Genomic DNA, 26046 nt, shown 5'->3' on the forward strand with positions numbered 1-26046 from the left:
CCACCCCCCATCAGCCCTCAGTTTGCTCTCATTTTTTAAGAGTCTCTTATGCTTTGGCTCTCTCCCACTCTAACCTCTCTCTTTTTTTTTTCCTTCCCCTCCCCCATGGGTTCCTGTTAAGTTTCTCAGGATCCACATAAGAGTGAAAACATATGGTATCTGTCTTTCTCTGTATGGCTTATTTCACTTAGCATAACACTCTCCAGTTCTGTCTACGTTGCTACAAAGGGCCATATTTCATTCTTTCTCATTGCCACATAGTACTCCATTGTGTACATAAACCACAATTTCTTTATCCATTCATCAGTTGATGGACATTTAGGCTCTTTCCATAATTTGGTTATTGTTGAGAGTGCTGCTATAAACAGTGGGGTACAAGTGCCCCTATGCATCAAAGATAAAAGTTTAAACACAAGAAGTGAACAGCCAGTTTGATCCTATTTATTTTTTTTGGGGGGGGGGATCTATACAGCAAGCATTTCATCAAATATTATTTCTATTCATGAATTATCAAAAATCTATTGTATAGAGTGCTCAGAATTAAACTATAATAAAGTAAGTATCTTCTCTAAGAAACAGTAAAAATCAAGTCATTTAATTTCTATGTCCCTCAGTTTCATCAGGAATTCAGTCAAACTATACATCTTTCTAAATCTCCTTCTAGTTCTAAAATCCTACACAGAAGAGTCTGCTTAAAAAAAAAAAGGAAAAAAAAGGCATAGTATACATGTACAATTAGAAATATTTTAATATTATATGTATTTCTAAATTAAAATGCCTCTTATGTAAAATAAAGCAAACTACTATCTATAAACAGATTTTGCTCACTTACCTCAAGATTTTGACATTCCTGAGCAGAATTGGTAGGCAGGCCAATCCACTTGATTTCTTTTTTTTCCTTTGAAATTATGTTCATTGCCATTAGCACATTTAAAGCATCATAAACTCTTCTCCTAATATTCTTCTGGTCATAGGCCTGCTAAAAAATAATTTTTAATGAGTGATAAACTTCAAGGGTTAAGATATAGTCACAGGATATTAAGATATTTAACTAATATTATTATTATTGTACCTTTAGAGTGCTTAAAGAATTCCATAGCCAGTGAAATACCCTTCAAAAGTAAAGAAGAGATAAAGATACTTCCTAACAATCTAAAACATAAAACAATCTCAAAAATAAAGATTATGACACCCACAGATCAAAATTAAGAAACACTAAAGGGCCTTCTTTAAGCAGAATAAAGACGGATAGGATCTAAGATGGGAGTTTGGAGACACAGTATGTGGAATGAAGACCACTTGAAAGGTAAATCTGTGGGTATATCTCAATTAACCTCATTGTATAAAACAATACGTCTTGTGGAATCAAGAATATATATAGAACTAACATACATGACAACAGTATGTATATCAGAGGGGTAATGTTAAAGTGGGCTGAAACCCTGCATTGTCTGGCAGGATATTAGACTCTGAAAAGAATGCATGTTTCAAGCTCTAGGTGAACAGTGCTTTCAAGTATGTGGTCCAAGGACTAGTACTGATCTGCAAACTGTTACTAGTCTACAATGAAAACAGGGAACTTGCACAGAACATCATTACATAGAGCACTAAAACACAGTTTACTTCAGCTGATTTTTTGTTTTGTTTTGTTTTGTTTTTAATGGCAGCAAGATTTTCTCAGTGAAAGAGACTGTTTCAACTTAGATTGTGGAAAAAGTTCATTTTATTGTGGACAAGCAGTTCCTAAGAACAAAATCCAATCAATCAAATGCCATGATAATAAAGGATGCTGGAGTACACTGAATCCATTTAAGTACAGAACTAAACTTATATAAATAGGAGATTAAAGTTATAGAACTGAGCGTAAATATTAGAATTCCTGACACTGTAGGGGCACCTGGGTGGCTCAGTCACTTAAGCATTTGACTCTCGATTTCAGCTCAGGTCATGAGATTTCAGCTCATGGACCGTGAGTTTGAGCCCCATGTTGGGCTCTGTGCTGACAGCGTATAGCCAGCTCGGAAATCTGTCTCTCTCTCTGCCCCTTCCCAGCTTGTGCGCGCACTCTCTCTCTCTCTCTCTCTCAAAATAAATAAATAAACTTAAAAAAACCCTGAAATTCTGACACTTTAGAAATAACAATAATATTGGGGCGCCTGGGTGGCTCAGTCTGTTAGGCATCCGGCTTCAGCTCAGGTCATGATCTCGCGGTCCGTGAGTTCAAGCCCTGCATCGGGCTCTGTGCTGACAGCTCAGAGCCTGGAGCCTGTTTCAGATTCTGTGTCTCCCTCTCTCTCTGACCCTCCCCTGTTCATGCTCTGTCTCTCCCTGTCTCAAAAATAAATAAACATTAAAAAAAAATTAATAACAATAATATAGTAAAAAATATGAGGAAGAGGCAACAAATTAAGTCTGCTTATGTTCTCCTTGATATTTTAAAGGGTTTGGGATTCAACACAGATGAACTATTCAGACAGATGAACTAAGTAATAATAGAGGTTTGGCACAATATATTCATTTAAAGTCATAATAACAACCATAATAATATTATTCTTTCAACAATTATCACGAATATAGTCAATCTGAATCCTGTGGTAGAGAGGAAAAATAGGAGATATAGTACATATAAATATATTAACTTTTCCTCTCTATAATCAACATACTGGTACAGGTGATAACAAACAAAAGAAATAAAATATTGAAGTTACTTAAAGTCATAAAGATAATCAACTAAAGAACTAAAGACTACAAATCTTCCAAATTATCAAAAAAAAAAACGCAGAAGGGAAGAGAAAAAAACCCAACCCTTGCTTCTATTCAGGGGTGGGGATAGGGATGGTTAGTAAAAATGTATGTTGGATGATGAAACATGCTAAGAAAAAATGCCTCAGTACAGTGACATCTGAGTGAAAACTGGAGGAGAAAAACCATATGGTTCCTTAGCAAAGAGATTCAGACAAAAGAAATAGCAAGTGTAATAGTCTGATAAGGAGCACATCTGGCATAGTCACCCCAAAACAAAAAAGAAAAAACCCACCAATCTCATTCATGACCAGTGTAAAACTCCTAAATTTTCAGGAAATTATACAGAATTTGATTGAATTCAATATCCATTTCGGATTTGTTTTAATTAAGAAAAATGAAAGAGGGGCGCCTGGGTGGCTCAGTCGGTTAAGACTTTGACTTCAGTTCAGGTCATGATCTTGCAGTCTGTGAGTTCAAGCCTCACGTCGGACCCTGTGGTGACAGCTCAGAGCCTGGAGCCTGCTTCAGATTCTGTGTCTCCCTCTCTCTCTGCTCCTCCCCCGCTTATGCTCTGTCTCTCTCTCTCTCAAAAATGAATGTTAAAAAAAAAAAGTTTGTAGAAAAATGAAAGAAATGTTACGTATGCTATAGTGTAGTAACTGAGACAGTGCATAGTAGCAGATGAGATCAGAGAGGTAATGGTGGGCCAGGTCACATAGGGTCTTGTAGAACATTTTGAGAACTTTCACTTTCACTCAGAATCAGAATGCCATATATCTTCTCTACAGATGCCAGAGAAAAGAAACATCTAATGGCTCACAAGAAAAATCTCAAAGTGATCCAAAAAATATAAACAGTTCCACTCACAGTCTCTGAACACAGGTAATAAAAGTGAAAATTCAGACAAACAAACAAAATTCCCTATCACCTGGAACTATAAAAATTCTAATGCCATTCTTAGGTCAGAGAGGAAATTAAAACCAAAGTTGCAGAATATCTAAAGTATAACATTATATCAGAATCAATGGGATATGGCTAAAGCAGCGCACAAGAGGAAAAGTCACAGCCATAAAGATTTTCATTACTAAACAAAAATAATAAAAGTAAATAAAGTATACATCAGAGTCTACAGGGTAGAACAGTAACAAAAGTAACTTCAGGAAAAAGAAGAGAATATTAAATGAAGATTATAAAAAAGAAATTAACTGCAAAACAGGAGGGTCAGTACAAATTCAAGAGATAGTTTGTTGGGAAAAATAACTGCAAATAATTAAAAAAAATTTTTTTTAAATTACTGTTTACTTACTTTTGAGAGAGTGAGACACAGCATGAACCAGGGAGGGGGAGAGAGAGAGAGGGAGACACAACTGAACTCACAAACCTCAAGATCATGACCTGAGGTGAAGTCAGAAGCTTAACTGACTGAGCCACCCAGGTGCCCCTGCAAATAATTTTGAGAACACGAATGAAATGGAAGATTTCCTAAGAATATATAAAACACCAAACTGAATCTAAGAGAGAAAGAACTTTTTTTAATGCTTATTTCTTTTTGAGAGAGACAGAGTGTGAGTGGGGGAGTGTAGAAAGAGAGGGAGACAGAGAATCTGAATCAGGCACCAGGCTCTGAGCTGTCAGCACAGATCCCGATGTGGAGCTGGAACTCACAAACCGTGAGATCATGACCTGAGCCGAAGTTGGAACCTTAACTTACTGAGCCACCCAAGTGCCCACAACTGAGTTTTTAATAGACATGTTCATGTATTATTTTTTCAATTAAAAACAAGACAAAATTTTCTAATTGACTTGGACACAAAGAAACACCAAAGGACTCAGAAACATCTCCAAAGTCATTCAAATATAAACGTTTCTTTTGTAACCCCCAAAACTACGTTTTAAAAATACATGTTCATCTTCATGTTTAAGTATATAATAAAAGAATCCTTTCTAAAACAAAACAAACAAAAAGTCAACAACAAAAGAACTCCCCAGAAGACAATATGAAACCCTCAAGTAAAGGAGTTGGGGATTCCCTAGCTTGTCCGAGTCCTTAAATCAAGGACATAGTCACCCCAGAGATACACTGTTCCATCACTCATCACATCAACGTCAAGGGAATGATCTACCTACCGAATCAGCTGCCAAATGGTTATTTGAATTGGTGAACTCTGATACCAGCTCATCAGCCACTTCATTATATGATGTTGTACCTTTCCGCTGAACTTTCTCACACACTTTCATGGAAAAATGTCTCAGGCCTTTTCCATTTTTATCTCCTTTTTTGCTTCGTTTACTAAAAGAGAAAAATATATTTATACACCAGACTTCCTTTACAAAAATATAAAGTAATGTGAGAATATAGTAATTTGATGTTTGTTTCAAGTGGTAAATTTTAAAGAATTAAAAAAAATTTTTTTTGTTTATTTATTTATTTTTGAGAAAGAAAGACACAACGTGAATTGGGGAGGGGCAGGGACAGAAAGAGACACAGAACCAAAGCAGGCTCCAGGCTCTGAACTGTCAGCATAGAGCCCGATGTGAGGCTTGAACTTGTGAACTGCGAGGTCATGACCTGAGCCGAAGTCGGACGTTTAACCAACTGAGCCACTCAGGTACCCCTCAAGTGGTAAATTTTAAACTGAGTTAGAAATGAAGAAACGTTTTTGAACTTACAATGTTATATATAAACTTATAATGCTTTTGCCTTACAAGCTTAATAAAGTATGAAGTTAGAGTGCTTTTCTACACACATCATTCATTTATCAACAAGTATTTACTGACCAGTAACTTACTATTATGTGCCAGGTACTGTTCTACACACTAGGAATAAATCCATGAAAGGAACAGACAAAAACACTGCCTAGCCTAGTAGAGTTTACATGCTTACCTTTTGGTATTCTATGTATGCTACAGTTTTTTTTCACCTAAAATTAAAAGTACCACTTTCATCAGTTTCATTTATCTACTAAATTTTCAAACAGAGGTCATACTATTAATAACAGATCTAAGTCTTCAATTACTTTAAGTTTGGTTAATGCCTAGGCCCAAACTTTGATAACTTACTAACATTTTCAGGGGTTCAATTTAATTCTACTAATTTCTGAGTGCCAACTATATGCCAAGAACTGGAATAAGGACTAGAGCACACAAACGACAATTGAGGCAAAATCTTTTCTCTCAGTACTGAGTCTTGGCAGACGGGAGAAAGACAAAACAGACCTAAAAGGACAGAGAATTCCAATATAGTAAGGTAAGTGCCACGTCAGTTACTTACAATGTTCATGGGAATTAGGAAGAGGGACACCTCATCTAACCTAGAGGAGGAAGACTTGCTGGGGTAAAAGCCAAATGAAAACAATAAACAAAATGAAAAGGCAACGTACGGAATGGGAGAAAATATTTACAAACCCTTTATCTGATAGGGGGTCAATATCCAAAATATCTAAAAAATTCCAACAATTCATTAACAAAAAAACCCACACATCCAAATTAAAAAATGGGCAAAAGACATGAATAGAAACTTCTCTGAAGAAAACACACAAATGGCCAACAGCTATATGAAAAGGTGCTCAACATTGCTAATCATCAGAAAGCTGTAAATCAAAACCACAATGAAGTATTATCTCACACCTGTTAGGATGGCTATTTTTAAAAATTGACAGAAACAAAAGGTAGGTGTTGGTGAGAATATGGAGAAATTAGCACCCTTTTACAAATGGAAAATGGTACAGTTGCTATGAAAAAAGTATGAAGGTTCCTCAAAATATTTAAAATAGAATTTCCATATGATCCAGAAATCCCACTTCTGGGTATATATCCAAAAGAATTGAAATCAGGATCTCAAGGAGGCATTTGCACTCTCCTATTCACTGTAGCATGATTCGCAATAGCCAAGATATGGAACCAACCTCAATGTCCATAGGTAGATAAATGGATTTAAAAATATGGTTTATACATACAGTGGAATATTATTTGGCCTCAAAAGAGAATGAAAGCCTGCCATATGCAGTAAACAAGGATGAGCCTGGAGGACATTATGCTAAGCCAGTCACAGAAGGACAAATAATGCATGATTCCACTTGTATAAGGTGTCCCACACAGTCAAACACATAGAGGCAAAGAGCAGAATGGTGCTTGCTGGAAGGAAAGGGGAAATAGGGAATTGCTCAACAGGTATAAAGTTTCATTTACGCAAAATGAGCACGTTCTAGAGATCTGCTGACACAACCTAGTGTCGGTAGTCAATGATAATGTACGCTTACAAATTTGTTAGTGGTAAATCTCATGTTAAGTGTTCTTAACACCAGCACCAGCACCAGCAGCATCACCACAAAGATAAACATGCACTTGATCATGTTCCACTAGTATAATTATATTCACTTATAAATTATTTACATGTTCTGTGTTACATACCTTAAGAAATAGACTAAATGTATTTTTTAAAAGAATGAAGTAAGGATATCTACTTTCTTTTTCCCAAATTCCCAAAGAATCACGTGGCCATTCACTGTGGTCAGACTACTGCTGAAATACTGGGAAGACATTAAAGGTGTTAAGTGGGGGAATGACACAGTGAGATTTTTAGTTAGGCAGAGATTCTGGCTGCAAAGTAGAAGATGCACTTACGAGGGGCAAGAGCAGAGACAGGAAGAACAGGTGAGAGGCAAGCCAGGCAAGAAATATCAAGTCCTGAAACTGGGGCAACTGGTAGGGTTGGATAAGAAGAGACGGCTTTGCATAAATTTTAAAGATAAAAATCAGTACAAGGAAGTGACTGATGTGAACGGTGAGAAAGAGGGAAATAAGAGAATGACCCTCAGGAAGAGGCATCATTTACTGAGATCAAGGAGACATGAACAAGTTCATGAGTTCCATTTTAAACCTGCTCATCTGCACAGTCCAATACCTAGGTATACTCACATGCAGCTACTGAGCACTTGAAATCTGGGAAGTCTGAATTGAGATATGTTTTAAGTATCAAATACACACTGAGTTTCAAAGCTTGTATGAGAAATCAATGTAAAATATGAGTAACCTTTACATTAATTACATGTTGAAATATATTTTATTTGTTTTTTAAGGTTTATTTTGAGAGAGAGAGAGATTGTGGGTGAGCGGGGGAGGGAGGGAGAGGGGGAGAGAGAGAGAGAGAGAGAGAATGTCCTAATAGGCTCTTGACGGTCAGCACAGAGCCTGACATGGGGCTCAAACTCATGAATCATGAGATCATAGCCTGCGCCAAAATCAAGAATCAGACACTTAACTGACTGAGCCATCCAGGTGCCCCTGAAATATAATATTTTAGATACACTGGATTAAATAAGAGATATAAAAATTAACTTCAGGGGTGCCTGGCTGGCTCAGTTGGTAGAGCACGCAGGTTTTGATCTTGGGTTTGTGAATTCAAGCCCTATGTTGGGTGTAGAGATTAAAAATAAAATCTTGTCCTGAGATCATTATTACCCTATATATTAACTAACTTGGATTAAAAAAAAAATTATCCAGACACTAAAAATAAATAAATAAAATCTTTAAAAAATTAATGTCATATTTTTTATTTTTTTAATTATTATAAAATTAAAAGTCACATGTGGCTCCTATTACATTTCTATTGTGGGGCACCTGAGTGGCTCAGCTGGTTAAGCGTCCGACTTTCACTAAGGTCATGATCTCACAGTTCATGAGTTCAAGTCCTGCATCAGGCTCTTCTGTGCTAGCAGCTCAGAGCCTGGGACCTGCTGCGGATTCTGTGTGTGTTTCTCTCTGTCTCTCCCCTGCTAGTGCTCTGTCTCTCTCTCAAAAATAGTAAACATTAAAAAAAAAATCACATTTCTATTGGTCAGCAATGATACAGAGTCTGACATGTCAAGAGAATTTCCCAATCAATATATTCAATAGATAGTTAAATATGTAAGTCTCACTTTGTAAGTGAGCTTATAGGATAGGTCACTTACAAACTTATCAGCATGTGTACCATGCCAACCTTCTTCCTATCAGTCTCAAAGGATTAGGTATTCCTCTTTGTTTTTAAATCTAAGCTCCTTTTTTAAAGATAACAGCTTTATTGAAATATAATTGACATACTATAAATTCCATTTTTTAAAGTATACAATTCAGTGGTTTTTAAGAATTATGAAACCATCACCACAATCTAATTTCTTCACCCTAAAAAGAAATGCTGTACCCACTGACAGTCATACCTCACTCCCTAGCCCTTACTATTCTACTCTCTGTTGCTATGGATTTGCCTATTTGCCAAAGTCAACTTTTAAACTTGAGTTTTTTCACTCCAGTGCTTCTGTTTCTGTATTTGCTCTCCTTTGAGCTGTTCTATCCAGTGTTTGTTCTTAATATATAACTTTATTGTGAACCTGGAATCTGATAAAGACTTCAGATCCAACTGCCACTTTAAAGGTAATACCAAGGACAGAAGAACATGTTAAATTACACTACAGGGATGCAATAAGCAAACTTTTTTTTTGTAAGTGTATTTATTTTGAGAGAGAGAGAGAGAGTACACATGAGTGTGAGCAGGAAATAGGGCAGAGAAGGAGGGAGAGAGAATCCCAATCTGTTTAGCATGGAGTCTGACGTGAGGGGCTCATCTCAGGAACCGTGAGATAATGACCTCAACCGAAACCAAGAGTCAGATGTTTAACCAACTGAGCCACCCAGGTGCCCCAGTAAGCAAACTCTTTAGGCTTTCTCTTTAGGATACATAAAGTGATTTCTTCAATTAAAAATCTGTAAGGGAAAAAAAGAGGGAGGGAGGGAGAGAGAAGGGGAGTTAGGGGAGAGGATAGATACAGAAGGGGAATCTACAGATTTTATAAGACATATAAATTTATTTCAAATAGACTATAACACACACACACACACACACACACACACACACACACACACCAGTTATAGGGGACTCTTGGAAAACAGCAATAGCAGTATAGTTTTCAAACTCTCCAAATCCCCATATAAAAAGAGAACAACTACACAGCAAAACCAAAACTCCATGATAGCACTTACAACAAAAGGAAAGGGGTCAAGCAGTTATCCTGCTTTCTTATAGGAACTGTACCTGCAGGTAAATAAATAGTAAAAGAGGGAAAGTGTCTTTATATAAAAATAGTGCCAGTAGTTAGAATAACACTAACTGCAACTCACAAGAAATTAAGAGTTATAACCATTAAACAGTGGTTGTGTTACCATCATTAAAAAAAAGAGACAATGGAAGAACACACATCATCTATAGTCTTGCCAAGGATCAAACACCAGTCTACAAAGCCACTGAATCCTATTGCCAAACTACACGAAACACTGAAAACAGGAAGATACTGAGATGCACATGAGTATGAAATCAAGAAGATCTAGACTGTGGGAAACTGCAGAGGCCAAATAGCCTAGTTTCAACAACTAAAGTATAAGGAAAATAAGGGGACAGAAGGGAAATCTATATATAAAAGATAACTTTTTTTTTAAGATAACTTTTTTTTTAAACTTTATTTATTTTTGAGAGACAGAGAGACAGAGCATGAGCAGGGGAAGGGCAGACAGAGAAGGAGACACAGAATCCGAAGCAGGCTCCAGGCTCTGAGCTGTCAGCACAGAACCCGACACAGGGCTTGAACCCACGAACTGTGAGATCACGACCTCAGCCAAAGTCGGGCACCCAACTGACTGAGCCACCCAGGCATCCCTCAACTTTTTAAAAAAATGGACAAGACTAAAATGTGCCAAAGGATGCACATTTAGGTAATAAAACTATTTAAAAATGCAAGGAAGTGATTACTATAAAAACAGGGATAACGGTTAATTATAGGGGAGAGAGGGTATAGTTATTTGCATGGGACATGGCTTCTGGGTTATACTTCTTGATCTGGCGATGGTTATAAGACTGTTTGCCTTCATTAGTCATACATTTGCTTTTCGATTTTTCTGTAACTGGTATTTATTTATTTTTTAATTTATTTATTGTTTAATTTACATCCAAGTTAGTTAGTATATGGTGGTGCCACAATGATTTCAGGAGTAGATTCCTTAATGCCCCTTACCCATTTACACCATGCCCTCTCCCACAACCCCTCCAGCAACCCTCTGTCTGTTCTCTATATTTAAGAGTCTTTCATGTTTTGCTCCCCTCCCCATTTTTATATTATTTTTGCTTCCCTTCCCTTATGTTCTTCTGTTTGTATCTTAAATTCTTCATGAGTGAAGTCGTATGGTATTTGTCTTTCTCTGATTTCACTTAGCATAATACCCTCTAGTTCCATCCACGCAGTTGCAAATGGCAAGATTTCATTCTGATTACTAATACTCCATTGTATGTATGTATGTATGTATGTATGTATGTATGTGTGTGTATATATATATATGTATGTATGTATATACATATACATATATCACATATATGTATATACATATTCAGTGCACATATATGTATATACATATACATATATCACACACATCTTCTTTATCCATTCACCCATTGATGGACATTTGGGCTCTTTCCATACTCTGGCTATTGTCAATAGCGCTGCTATAAATATTGGGGTGCTCATAGGCCTCTTCGAAACAGTATACCAGGTATCCCTTGGATAAATACCTAGTAATGCAATCGCTAGGTCAGAGGATAGTTCTATTTGTAATTTTTTGAGGAACCTCCATACTGTTTTCCAGAGTGGTTGTACCAGTTTGCATTCCCACCAGCAGTGCAAGAGATCCTCTTTCTCTGCATCCTCGCCAATATGTTGTTGCCTGAGTTGTTAATATTGGCATTCTGACAGGTGTGAGGTGGTAACTCACTGTGGTTTTGATTTATATTTCCCTGATGATATGGGATGCTGCGCATTTTTTCATGTGTCGGTTGGCCATCTGGATGTCTTCTTTGGAGAAGTGTCTATTCATGTCTTTTGCCCATTTCTTCACTGGATTATTTGTTTTCTGGGTGTTGAGTTTGGTAAGTTCTTTATAGATTTTGGATACTAACTCTTTATTTGATATGCCGTTTGCAAATATCCTCTCCCATTCTGTCGGTTGCCTTTTAGTTTTGCTGATCGTTTCCTTCGCTGTGCAGAAGCTTTTTATTTTGCTGAGGTCCCAATAGTTCATTTTTGCTTTGTTTCTCTTGCCTCCAGAGACATGTTGAGTAAGAAGTTGCTGCGGCCAAGATCAAAGTTTTTGCCTGCTTTCTCGAGGATTTTGATGGCTTCCTGTCTTACATTGAGGTCTTTCATCCATTTTGAGTTTATTTTTGTGTATGGTGTAACAAAGTGGTCCAGGTTCATTCTTCTGCATGTCACTGTCCAGTTTTCCCAGCACCACTTGCTGAAGAGACTGTCTTTATTCCATTGGATAGTCTTTCCTGCTTTGTCAAAGATTAGTTGGCCATAGGTTTCTGGGTCCATTTCTGTGTTCTCTATTCTGTTCCACTGATCTGAGTGTCTGTTTTTGTGCCAGTATATAACTGAATTATATTTTACAAAAAAAAACCCAGCAAACAAAACATGACATTTGAAACAGATAGAAATTTGAATTCTGCATATTTGATATTAAGGAATTATCATTAATTTTCTTAGGTATAACAATGATATTGTAGATATATTTAAAAAGGAGTTTTTTAAGATACCAGTACGGAGATTTATGATGAAAATGATAGGATGCCAGGGATTTGCTTTACAATACAGGAGGGAGTATATACAAAATGAGATATGCCATGAATTGATTGTTGTTGAAGTTCAGAGATGTGCACACATAGGGGGTTCACGATACCAGTCATCTACTTCTGCATTTTAAACTCTCTAAATTAAATAGTCTTTTAAAAAGAGAGAAAAAAGAATGGTTTGAGCATATCTTTGATTATTTACAATGGTTTAGTCCTATCCTCAGTTTCCTATACTCAGCTCAGCTTTCTCAGGAAGGGGTGTTTAAACATCACAATACCCTATTAATATAAAGGACAACTCAACATATACAATATGTAACTCTGGATCCTACTGCAGTTCTCATCTAGATGAGTGACAGAACCATCCATCCAATCATCCTAACCAAAAACCAGATTCATCCTACGTTCTTCTAATTCCCTTTCTAATGAATCAATCTAATTGTATCAAATCTAATCTACTTCAAGGCCTAACTAGCTTTTGAATTTCACTTCTCTAAGTTCTCACTGCCCTAGGTTCAGGCCCTCATCATCTCTCTAAGAATATCACTAGAGCCTTATAAGGGTTCTCCTTTGTGCTGTCTAGAGGCATTCCAATCCCTCCTCCATAAGGCCATTATGGTGATCTTTCTACGTAAACTGGATCATGGCCTATTCAGTTTAAAATCAGTGGTAATGGCAAATAGTAAATACTTACTGAATGCTACGTATGTGCTAGTTACTGTTCTAAGTAATTTCACTTTTTAAAAGAATCTACCAATTCCCATTTGCTACATATACTTTCACACAAAGCCCACTCTATGCTGATTTGCCCTCAGTGTTTGGGGTACTTAGGATACAAATGGCTAGCCATATGTAAATATGTATAATTAGTACAAGGTAGGCAAAAAAAGGAAATAAGAACTGTTAAAAATAGTGCATGAGTTATTTCTGAAAGAAATATGTTGTGTATGGGGTTTTATATTTATGCTAAGAAGTGGATAATGGTTTAAGTAAATAAAATTCTCAACTCCATGTTTATAAACTTTTTAAAAGCGAGGGATGGAGCAGGGTTGTTGTTTTTCATGTAATTCTAGGTCTTTTTTAAAAAGGGAGCAATAAGAGGCGCCTGGGTGGCTGAGTTGGTTAAGCATCCGACTTTGGCTTAGGTCGTGATCTCACAGTTCATGGGTTCAAGCCCTGCATTGGGCTCTGTGCCAACAGCTCAGAACCTGGAGCCTGACACAGATTCTTTGTGTGTGTCTCTCTCTGCCCCTCCCCCACTTGTGCTCTCTCAAAAACAAATAAACATTTTTAAAAAAAATAAAAAGGGAGCAATAAGATAATCATAGCATAGTGTAGGGCGATCACCTGACTAATTTACCTTCTATTGTCAGACATGGATAAAATTTAAAGGAAGAAACTAAACACAGTCCTTAAATAGGAAAAACTAGACTTTCAATAGCTGATGAACATGACCTTGAAACAAATACAAGACCATATATAAGAATTTTATAAGATTAGTTCAGTTAATGAAATAAGATTTAATTATAAAATATAAATAGAAAATAAAATAATTTTATAAGAATTTTTAGGATTTTATAAAAATATATTTTTATAGATTTTATAAAAATATAAAGATAAAATAATTTTATACAATCAGTTCATGAACTTGAAGAAAACTGGTTAAATACCAACACTGGTAAACTATTTATTAGCTATGTGTTTTGAACAGTTTACTTCATTTAGCTCTGACCCATGATACTCCTCTGCCTGAAAAACAGAAATACAAGTGCCTGTCTCACAAGGCTGCTATGAGGAAGGATTAAACTCTTCATGAGTTACCAGAATTTTCATGAGCAATACAAAACTGAAGGATACTACTCAGCCCTGGCTGAATCAAGAAATTAAACTTGGCCAATAAACACATAAAAAGAAGCTTAACATCAATAATCATTAGGGAAATGCAAACAAAACCCCAATGAGATTAGGATGGCTATTATCAAAACCAAAAAGAAGTGTTGTGAGAATGTGGAGGAACTGGAACCTTTGTACATTGCTGGTGACAATGTAAATGGTGCAGTAGCTATAAAAAATACTACAATGGTTCCTCAAACACTTAAACATAGAATTACCATCTGATCCAGTAATTTTACTTTGTGTTATTACAGCTAAAGAAATTAATAATAGGGACTCCAACAGATACTTCTTATACCCACCTTCACAGCAACAATATTCACAACAGTCAAAAGGTGAAAACAACCCAAATGTCCATCAACATATGAATAAACAAAACGTAGTACATGCATATAATGGAACATTATTTAGCCGTAACAAAGAATGAAATCCTGATACATGCTCTAACATTAATAAACCTTAAAGACATGGTAAGTAAAATAAGTCAGAGATGAAAGAGTAAATACTATATGATTCCTCCTACATGAAATAGAAATAGTCAAGTTCATAGAGAAACTATGGTTACTGGAGCTGGGGGAGGGGGAAGTGGAAGTTATTGTTTACTGGGTACAGGATTTCAGTATGGGATGGTGAAAAAGTTCTGGAGATGGATAGTGGTGATAGGTGAACAATAGTTTATTATTTATTTACTCAGTGGTTCTTTTGGTTTTAAACTTATTTATGTTTTGTTGTCTTTTATGCTTAAGTGTTGATGGTGTCATGGCTTCATTAGCCACTATATTTTTGTAAAATAAGGTGCCATGGTTTTAGCATTTTATCATTAGTTATGGCTAAAAACCCAAATTCGATATAGAAAGGATCATGCCTCTCAGCAAAACATTTACAAATTCTATTGTTCTTCATTCTTTAAATCACTCCCACTTCAAATCTGGTTTACTACTATCATGGTCACATTCAGAAAAGGTCTGCCTTTTCTTGAGAAAATAGTTCAGGAATGCTCGTTTCACCATCATAAAATGAGAGTTAAAGACAAAATAGTATAAAGTTTGCTTTCTAATGTAGATAGTAATTTTATTTTATTTTATTTTTTTTAAGTATATTTTTGACAGAGAGTGTGCATGTGTGCGCACGCACGCGCATGAGTGTGGGAGGGGCAGAGAGAGGGAGACACAGAATCTGAAGCAGGCTCCAGGCTCTGAGCTGTCAGCACAGAGCCCGATGTGGGGCTCGAATTCACGGACCGCGAGATCATGACCTGAGCTGAAGTGGGACGCTCAACCGACTGAGCCACCCAGGCACCCATGTGGTTAATAATTTTAAATAATAAACTTAAAACTAGGCCTATTTAAAAATTTTACATAATTGTGAAATGCTATAAAAATAAATGCCAAAAAAGTATACATTTCACATGTATTCTGTGTGATTTTAAGTTATGTTACACAAATTAACCTTAAAGAGTAACTCAAATTAGGTCAAACACCTAAATGTAGGAGCAAAAACTATAAAACTCTTAGAAGAAAACACAGGCTAAGGCTTCATGATTTTGGCTTTTTCAATTGTTTTTTAAAGATGACACCAAAAGCATAGGCAATACAAGAATCAAAAAACATATATTAAACCCAACCAAAATTAAAAACTTTGTATTTCAAAGGACACCATCAAGTAGGTGAAAAGATAACTGAGACAGAATAAGACATTGTTTTGCAAATCATATATCTAATAAGGATCTTGCCTCTATAATACATATAGAACTCTTACAACTCAATAATTAAAGACCAAAGGATTTAGAAAGACTTTTTCAAAGAAGATATATAAAGGTCCTATAAGCACATGAAAAGATGCTCAACAGCATTAGCCATTAGGGAAATGCAAATCAAAACCATGATGAAATATCATTTCACATCCACAAGGATGGCTCCATAAAAAAGACAAATAATAAGTGTTGGATAGATGTGGAGAAATTGGAAGCTGTTGCTGGTGGGAATGTAAAATGGTACAGCCACTCCAGAAGACAGCCTGTCAGTTACTCAAAAGGCTAAAGAATTGCCATATGACCTTGCAATTCCATTCCCAGGTATATATATAAAAAGAAAAATGAAAACTTGTTCACAAATGTTCAAAGCAGCGTCATTCGTAATAGCCAAAAAGCAGAAACGACTCAAATATCCAACTTTAATGAACAAATACACAAAATGTGGTATATCCACACCATGGAATAAAAAGGAATAACATACTAATATATGCCACAACATGGATGAATCTTGAAAATATGCTAAATAAGGGGAGCCTGGGTGGCTCAGTCAGTTAAGCATCTGACTTCAGCTCAGGTCATGATCTTACAATTCGTGGGCTCAAGCCCCATGTCAGGCTCTGTGCTGACAGCTCAGAGCCTGGAGCCTGCTTCAGATTTTGTGCCTCCCTCTCTCTGCCCATCTTCTGCTCATGCTTTCTTTCTCTCTCAAAAATAAATAAACATTAAAAAAAAAAAAAGAAAATATGCTAAATGAAAGAAGTCAATTACAAGCTTAACCAAGGCAGCGAGTCCTATTTCCTTGATATCAATTCTGTTAAGTTTCAGCCCTGGGGAAGAAATGTCTTTGGTGTAATATCTATGTGTATGGAGATGAAATGGGAGGTACAAAGGGATTTGGAAGATTGGCAAGCTTCAAGTTGCTAGGTGCTCCTTGGATAATCTTCATTTCAGTGCCCTCATTACCTCCCTCACTAATTCATTCTCGCTTTTTTAAAATTAAAAAAAAATTTTTTTAATGTTTATTTTTGAAAGAGACAAGTGTGAGTAGGGGAGGGGCAGAGAGAGAGGGAGACACAGAATACAAAGCAGGCTCTGCACTGCCAGCACAGAGCCCGATGTGGGCCAGAACCCAGGAATCGTGAGATCATGACCCAAGCCGAAATGAGATGATCAACTGACTGAGCCACCCAGGTGCCCTATTCTTGCTTTTTATACTTGTTACCTCTAAGCCTAGAGCCTCTCCATTTCAGTCAGTATAGGGAAGAATGGTTTCCATTTCCAATTCTGACTTCTCCAATGCACATTTTGGGATGTGAAATTCTCTACTACCACTTGTCCTTTATTGTAATCATACTGGCTTTCATCTAATTGGAAAATCTATATCTTTACCACTTTTTATAGCACTTTTAGAGATATACTTACTTTTATTATTTTTTACATGAAAATTTCGATAGGATTTTAGGGTTTGGGGTATAAACATGATGCTCAGTCTATCATCTTAAATTGGAAGCTCACTATCTTTTTTTTTTTTTTAAGTAGGCTTCATGCCCAGTGCAGGGCTCAACGCAAGGCTTGAACTCTCAACCCTGAGATCAAGACCTAAGCTGAGATCAAGAGTCCGATGCTTAGGGGTGCTTGGGTGGCTCAGCTGGTTGAACATCCAACTTCAGCTCAGGTCGTGATCTCATGGTTCATGGGTTTGAGCTCTGCATCAGGCTCTGTGCTAACAGCTCAGAGCCTGGGGCCTGCATCAGATTCTGTGTCTCCCTTTCTCTCTGCCCCTCCCCTGTTTGCGCTCTGTCTCCCTCAAAAATAAATAAACCTTAAAAAAAATTAAAAAAAAAAAAAAAGAGTCTGACATTTAACCAACTGAGCCACCCAGGTGCCCAACTCACTATCTGAATCTTAGAGTTTACTTTACTTAAGTTTTCTCAGAATCGAGCTATTTGGACCACCAGGACCCTCTTTCCAAATAACACCAAACTATGGCTATAGGGTATAAACACTATGATCTCTATTAGTTTATTAATCTAATAAAGAAACCAGTAGGAAGTGTTCTTTACCAAATAAAGCCAAATTGAGGAAAAAAAAAGGAAAATAAATAGAAAATAAAACTACTAATATGGTATAGTTTGAAATGCATGTTAACTTTTATAACTTCGTTTGAAGAATTCAGATGAATTATACCCAAAGAATATTATCTTTCCAGGTGCTTAACTAGAACCTATAACCACTGTCTTCTTATATTTTCCCAATAATTTATTTTTATTTACAAAAGTAATGAAAACTTCATTTCCCACTTAAATGAGCCAACAAGAATACGTAAATCAGCAAAATAATTTCATGTGGTAACTTAGTAAAACAACTTAAAAAAACCTCTTTACTTTCCTGGAAGTATGTATCCATTGTGTTGGGTATGGGTGGAAGAGGAGGTGTGAAATGGGAAATAAATATTTATTCCTTATGGATCTTCATTCTCTCCCTCCTTGGGTTGTATCATTTAGGCTTGCGACCACTTATGTGCTAATGATACTACTTATATACTAATGATACCATCACTTAGATAACTAATAAACTTATTGAACTTCATTATGTCTAAAACAAAATTCTTCCCAAACCTACTCCTAAATACACTAAATGTAAATGGCATCAATATTCACCTAGCTGTTCATGCAAAACAACCAAAGCTATCCTTTATTTCTCCTCTTCCTTCCTTTAATCTATCAATACATTTTGTTGGTTCTATGTCTATCATTTATCCATTTTTTTTCCCCATCTCCACTGCCAGGCCACTGTCCTCTGCAATAGTCTTCTGATTTTCCTGCTTTTGTCCTTGTCTCCTTAGAATCCATTTACCCCTCAGTAGCCAGTGACTTAAATCATGCCATTTCCCTGCTGAAAATCCTCCTTAGAACAGAAACCAAACTCCCTACCAGGACCTACAAAGGTCTTTCATCATGATCTGAACCCTGCCTACCTCTCCACCCTCATGTCATATCACTCTGCTTTTCAAACTATCTCCAGGCCACAGTGCTTCCCCAAATACATCAACCTGGCTGGGAGCTTTACATTTGCCACTGCCCATTGCTCTCAGTTGGGAGCTTTACATCTGCCACTCCCTCTGCCCAGAATCCCTGTCTCCCCCACCTCACCTAATCTATTTAGCAGCCTGACTCCTTTGCATTCAAATATCACCTCCCTTGTGAGGCTTTCTCCAAGGTAGCCATAATCACTTTTCGTATTTTTTTTTGTATACCACTTACCGTAATCTAAAAATAATCTGGGGTGCCTGGGTGGCTCAGTTGGTTAAGCATCTGACTTTGGCTCAGGTTATGATCTCACGGTTGTGAGTCTGACCCCATGTCAGGCTCGGTGCTGACAGCTCAGAGCCTGGAGCCTGCTTCAGATTCTGTGTCTCTCTCTTTCTCTCTACACCTACCCGGCTCATACTCTGTCTCTCTCAAAAATAAACATTAAGCAAAATTTTTAATAAAAAAAATAAAAATAATCTTATTTGCTTATTATACTCCCCACCCCCCCCCCCCATATAAACTCTCTAAGGGCAGACTTACCTGTCTTGTTTATTATTCTCTCCAATGCTTAGAACATAAGTTAGTAGATATTAAAAATGTTTGCTAAATGAACAATTTCATAAACATCATTGAAGCTGTACACATATTAACTATACTGATTTTGATTACTATTAGCTTATTACAGTTTACATTAGTTAATTATAAATTATTATTTTATTAAAAATAAGTGGAATTCTAACTTTTCCGCCAACAAAAAGATATTGAGATTACATGAGCCTGCAGGAAGAATACAACACTAGCGTGCCAAATCTTCGTTTAAGACAAGAACAAAGAAGAACACCCACAAGCTGCCATTGCTGCCTGTGGGGCACCCAGGACCTTCTGAATCCCTCAGCAGAGGTCCAAATGGAAATAGATCTGGAAGAGATGCATGTAGAAGACACCATCAGATTCTGTCCAAAGGAAGAAAGAGAGAGTGAACAAACAGGTTTCAGGATTAACCCCCCAGACAAGAACAGAAAGGGGATTTTCACAGCTTCTTCTACGAGCTCTCTGAAAAGAAGTCCAGTGGATCAGAATACAGGGAAAAAACTAAGGAGAATCCCTCAAAGGATCCTTTACCTACCAAACAAGATTTCTTCAGAAACTGACGTGCTCTCACAAATGACCTTGACAAAGGAACAGTTGTGTAAGACATACTTAAAGTTGCACTGTCAAGTGGTAAGATGAGGATAAAAACATTGAACGTATCCCTATATACTGATGTATAAATCCCTGAAGAAAACAAATACAAATACTTACAGATATAATACTAAATCAACATACAAAACATTGAAGAGATAAAGACTAGTCTATGGTTGAGAGCTGGCTTTTTGAACCTCAACTCTGGGAGAAGGGAAACAAAGATGTTTCACAGCGTTACAGAAGAACACAATGCATTTGGAGGAAAATAAACATTTGTAAGAAAAACAATAGGGGTGCCTGGGTGGCTCAGTCAGTTAAGTGTCTGACTCTTGATTTCAGCTCAGGTCACGATCTCATGGTTCCTGATGAAGCCCTTGTTGGGCTCTGCACAGACAGCATGGAGCCTGCTTGCAATTCTTTCTCTCCTCTCTCTCTGCCCCTCCCTTGCTTGCATTCTCTCTTTCTCCCTCTCTATAAATATAAATAAATAAACATTAAAAAAATCACATGCAGTAATCTTCGTGACTTGATTGTGGGGGTGGGGGTGGGATTCATTGTAGAAAAGTTACATTAAAAAATAAAAAGAATAAAAATCACTAGAAAAAAAGATCACTGAATCATATGCAAAAAGGAAAAGTTGAATCAGTGTTTACACCAACAAACTCAATCTGGCACTTTTATATGTGATCTTTAGAGGTCTCTCTTATGAAGGAGTGTAAGTAGAATCATGTTTTTTATATTGTTGGCAGTACATAAGGGTCACCAATCATAACAAATGAAAAGTACTATTTTAAGGCCTTATGCATTGCTGAATACATCATAAGAACTTGTACTGCTGCCCTTTCCAGGGATAAACACAAAGACCAGCAGGAGCTAGAAAGAGGAATTTCCATTAGGAAGAAAAGAATATATTTCCCCATATATTTCTATATGATATAGCAGTTTCTCAGACATGATTTTATCTGTTCAAAACAATTAAGAACCAAGAAGCAAGCAACAAATGCCACAAAGGAACAGAAGTACAGCCAGTCTCAATGCAAGAAAACACACATTTTAAAAAATATATATCGCCTCAAGGTCCTCACTCAGAGTCTTCTCATTTTTATTTTAGACTGAATGTTAACGCATTTGGCTACCTAGTTTCTCAGGGCACAGCAAATCAGAGGTGGCAAACTAGAAAAGAGATAAGACAGAAAACTATTTATTATTCTGAGAGCAAATGACCTAACAAAAGAACAGAGATTAAAACACCACTGGAAGAAGGAGTTAAAAGATCTTAGAATCAAAAACCAAAAATCAAATTTAGAAAGCATAGCTGGGGAAGTTTTATTTAAGACATTAAGTAACAACCTTACAGAATTCCTGCCTCGAAGACAACAGGTCTTATTTTAATATAGTGCCACACTGGGGCACTATAGAGCCCCTGGTGGCTCTTATATAGAGCCACCTGGGTGGCTCAGTTGGTTAAGCATTCAACTCTTGATTTTGGCTCAGGTCATGATCTCAGGGTTAGTGAGATCGAGCCCCACACTGGGCTCTGTGCTTACAGTGCAGAGCCTGCTTGGGATTCTCTCTCTCCCTCTCTCTCTCCCTTCCCTGCCTTGTGTTCTCTCTCTCTCTCTCTCTCTCTCTCTCTCTCTCTCTCTCTCTCTCTCAAAAATAAATAAACTTAAAAAAAAGAACCAGCACAACATTAATATGGTACCTCATGTAGTGGCTTGCATGGCATACTGAACTTTAATGACCCTACATGATCGTTTTTATTCCTGGAGTTTCTGACTTGGTAGAGATTCATACTGCGTTCAATACTCCATAGGTGATTCTTTTTTTTTTAATTTTTTTTTTTTAACATTTTATTTATTTTTGAGACAGAGAAAGACAGAGCATGAACGGGGGAGGGGCAGAGAGAGAGGGAGACACAGAATCGGAAGCAGGCTCCAGGCTCTGAGCCATCAGCCCAGAGCCTGACGCGGGGCTCGAACTCACAGACCGCGAGATCGTGACCTGAGCTGAAGCTGGACGCTTAACCAACTGAGCCACCCAGGCGCCCCTCCACAGGTGATTCTGATGCACACTGAGAAACACTGTCCTAATAGTCTAAGGAATGTTATACTGTACTCGACTTATTAGTTAAGAAAGAAGTGAGACTTTACTACAATCTTTAAATGTGTTCAATAAAACTTCTTTTTAAAAAATCTGGGCATGTTGAGGTAACGTCGAATATTCACTTTGGTAGGACACGTTCATCCTCCAAAAGGAGGGAGAGGGCTAAATAATACACTACCAACAGACAATCTACTAACAGGATGATTTCTTTTGGACCTATGTAAATATAATGAATTTATGTAATGACAAATGAAATACAACACTCACTGAGGTATAAAATAATGGCAGAAACTCAATTAAGTCCTGTGAAGAAAAACATCTCTAATTAAACTAGAATCGTCCAGACATCAAACTCCTCTCTACATAGTTGCATCTCTCAAACAAAACACTTAACGCTTATACTCACCTTTCTGAAAAATCAGAATCTATAAATTCTCTAGCTCGTTTTCTATCACTAAAAAGAAAAAAAAAGATAGCATAAAAAGAACAGGTATTTAAACACAACTTTATTTTATGAATAATTTACTGTAACTTGTCTAGTTTCACAGCAAATATATGCAAACACAAAACCTAACAAACATGAAAGATATGTCCATAAAATAAAAACTATAATTTTATCATAGGAGTAAGAGATCACAACATAATAAAATTTATCATAGGATCAAAAAGACCACAATATAATACTGTAGGCTGAAATGAGCTCGAGGAATATGGGAAGAAATGTTGCAGACTTAGAAAGGCACAGAAAGTATGACTCATTCCAGAACAACAGAGCAATCATTCCACCCCTAATATGAAACACAGCTGGGCTGAAAATACCCAAACCCTGGCCATCTCCAAAGCAGGCCAACACGACTGGCACAGGCGTGGCTTTCATGTTATAATCTCTCAAGGCTGTGCAGAAATCCGAGGTAACTTCTAGGTCCTCGTGTATTAAGGACTGAATAGAGGCCATGGGATTACAGGTGATGGTGTTTCATCTCATTTGATAGTGGAAAAGGATGTATTCATATGAAACTATTCTGTCTCTAATGTGTGTTTATATGTGTATACACATGAACATGTATATGGCTTAAAACACTTTGCCAGGATTATTTAACATCCTGGGAACAAGAAAGCTCTTACACAACCAAAATTTACTGTCTGCTAACTCACAATTGTAAGTCAAACAGAACTACGAGTACAGTATGTCACCACGAAAATAACTTCTAAAGTGACAGAATGAAGTTTTGAGTCCTTTATCTTAAGATTTTTTTCTTTTACAGGACGATTAAATGGTAAAATGATAAGGAGCAGAGAAAGGCTGGGTAAGGGTATCTACAGGCAGAGATGAAACATGTAAAAGTTTAATACTAAAAGTGGTAAATGAATAACACAAGGGATATTGATTTAACTGTCCAGTGTTTTAAAAGGATCAAGAAAAAACGCAATAAAAATTTTAATGTATTTGGCTTCTTTTCCCTAGTTCCTTTTCTGGTTTTGAAGGAAATAAAAAGTTACAGGAAATTCGGAGGATAGCCAACACTTAATATGTAACTCTTTTCTTATGTTTATTAAAACAATATAGTTCGTGCATCTCCAAAGCAGCTAAATGTGATAATCATAAAAACAGTACTTTTTGAGAGGTGAAAAAGTCAGAAGACACAGGTACAAATTATTGTATTTAAAAATGATTGCTCCATATTGTATTTAAAAATGATTGCTTCATATCTGAGATATAAAGTGAAATAAAACAGGTGATTTTAAAGGCCACACATTAGTTTTTAAGGACTAGACTAACATGAAACAAGAACAGAAGACAAGAGAGTGAGAGGAAAAGATCACAGCTTAAAAAAAGTTTTAAAAATGGTAACTTGCAACAACAGTCTTACCCTGGGACCCAGCCAGTAGCTTCTGCTATGTGTGTCTGAGTAACCATTGCTGGTGCAGGGGTATATGGACTCCCAATCAGAACACTTCCTGAACTGGTTAGTCTCTGTGGTGTGCTTATAATCTAAAAAGTTAGGACACAGAAAATAATATTCTTAATTATAAAGAAAAGCATACATGTAGAAAATCATGTTGACTGCTAAGCTACATATAAGGAGGAACCCTCACTGCCTAAAATGTACTTAATATCAATCATCTAAATCATAAACTTTGATTTGCTTATATTCTAGGATCTTAAAGCACAAGTATCTTGAATAGTGATATGGTTTCAGGTTTCAGCAAGTGAACAGCAATTTGGAAGGATTAAGTTGGTAACTAACAATGTTTTAAAAATCAGAAAAGCAAGAAGCTTTCTTTGAAATTACAGAACCTAACTGCAGTTGAACTTGAAGTATTCAAACTAGGGCAACAGTAAATTGGATCTTCATGTCCAAATATATACAAAGGCATTATGCAATTTAGCTTGTTATTATTATATTTATTTAAAAATTTTTTTAACATTTATTCATTTTTGAGACACAGACAGAGTGTGAGTGGGAGAAGGGCAGAGAGAGAGGGAGACAGAATCTGAAGCAGGCTCCAGGCTCTGAGCTGTTAGTACAGAGCCCAATGTAGGGCTCCAACTCATGGACTGCAGGATCATGACCTGAACTGAAGTTGGACGCTTAACTGACTGAGCTACCCAGGTGCCCCATGTTTTAAATGTTTTTTATTTTTGAGAGAGAGCATGTATGTGCACATGGAGAGTGGGGGAAGGGCAGAAAGAGAGGGAGACAGAGGATCTGAAGGGGCTCTGCGTTGACAGCAGAGAGCCCCATGTGGGACCTGAAGTCACAAACCAGGAGATCCTGATCTGAGCTGAAGTTAGAAGCTTAACTGAGCCACCCAGGCTCCCCACAATTTGGATTATTATACAGATGCAATTTTATCTTCTTTTTCAAGAGCATTTCCTCATGTCATTAAATAGTCTTTGAAGACATTTTATTTGTTACTAATTTTTTTTTAATTTGAGAGGGAGCGTGAGGGAGAGCCTGAGTTGGGGAGAGAGAGACAGAGAGACAGAGAGAGAGACACAGAGAGAGAGAGAATTCTTTTTTTTTTTTTAATTTTTTTTCAACGTTTTTATTTATTTTTGGGACAGAGAGAGACAGAGCATGAACGGGGGAGGGGCAGAGAGAGAGGGAGACACAGAATCGGAAACAGGCTCCGGGCTCTGAGCCATCAGCCCAGAGCCCGACCCAGAGCCCGACGCGGGGCTCGAACTCACGGACCGCGAGATCGTGACCTGGCTGAAGTCGGACGCTCAACCGACTGCGCCACCCAGGCGCCCCTTAGAGAGAGAGAGAATTCTAAACAGGCTCCATACTCAGCTTGGAGCCCGAGGCAGGGCTCAATCCCACGACCCGGTGATCACACCCCGAGTCAAAATCAAGAGTCAAACACTCAACTGACAGAGCCACCCAGATGCTCCTCTTCAAACACATTTAAAAATTTTTTTTTTCAACGTTTTTATTTATTTTTGGGAGAGAGACAGAGCATGAACGGGGGAGGGGCAGAGAGAGAGGGAGACACAGAATCGGAAACAGGCTCCAGGCTCTGAGCCATCAGAACTCACGGACTGCGAGATCGTGACCTGGCTGAAGTCGGACGCTTAACCGACTGCGCCACCCAGGCGCCCCCAGATGCTCCTCTTCAAACACATTTAAAAAAATTTTTTTTTCAACATTTATTTATTTTTGGGACAGAGAGAG

The 26046-nt window shown here is 37.2% G+C and overlaps 1 protein-coding gene across 5 annotated transcripts in view; it reads right to left on the reverse strand.

The window, feature by feature from the left end:
• TFDP2 (transcription factor Dp-2) overlaps positions 1-26046 on the reverse strand; it is a 182282-nt gene that overhangs the window by 26930 nt on the left and 129306 nt on the right. For 3 of the 5 annotated variants that reach the window (XM_040480367.1, XM_040480370.1, XM_040480371.1), the window contains 4 exons: positions 24238-24359; positions 22773-22820; positions 4873-5035; positions 833-979 (listed from right to left, as the gene is read on the reverse strand). In XM_040480367.1, the coding sequence (XP_040336301.1) occupies positions 833-979; positions 4873-5035; positions 22773-22820; positions 24238-24359 (480 nt within the window). The remainder of the gene's footprint in view (positions 1-832; positions 980-4872; positions 5036-22772; positions 22821-24237; positions 24360-26046) is intronic. The other 2 variants (XM_040480368.1, XM_040480369.1) reach the window with 2 other exon arrangements.

This window comes from Herpailurus yagouaroundi, unplaced genomic scaffold (assembly GCF_014898765.1).
Source record: "Herpailurus yagouaroundi ecotype Mexico unplaced genomic scaffold, PumYag 159, whole genome shotgun sequence".
In the NCBI taxonomy this organism is placed as follows: domain Eukaryota; kingdom Metazoa; phylum Chordata; class Mammalia; order Carnivora; family Felidae; genus Herpailurus; species Herpailurus yagouaroundi.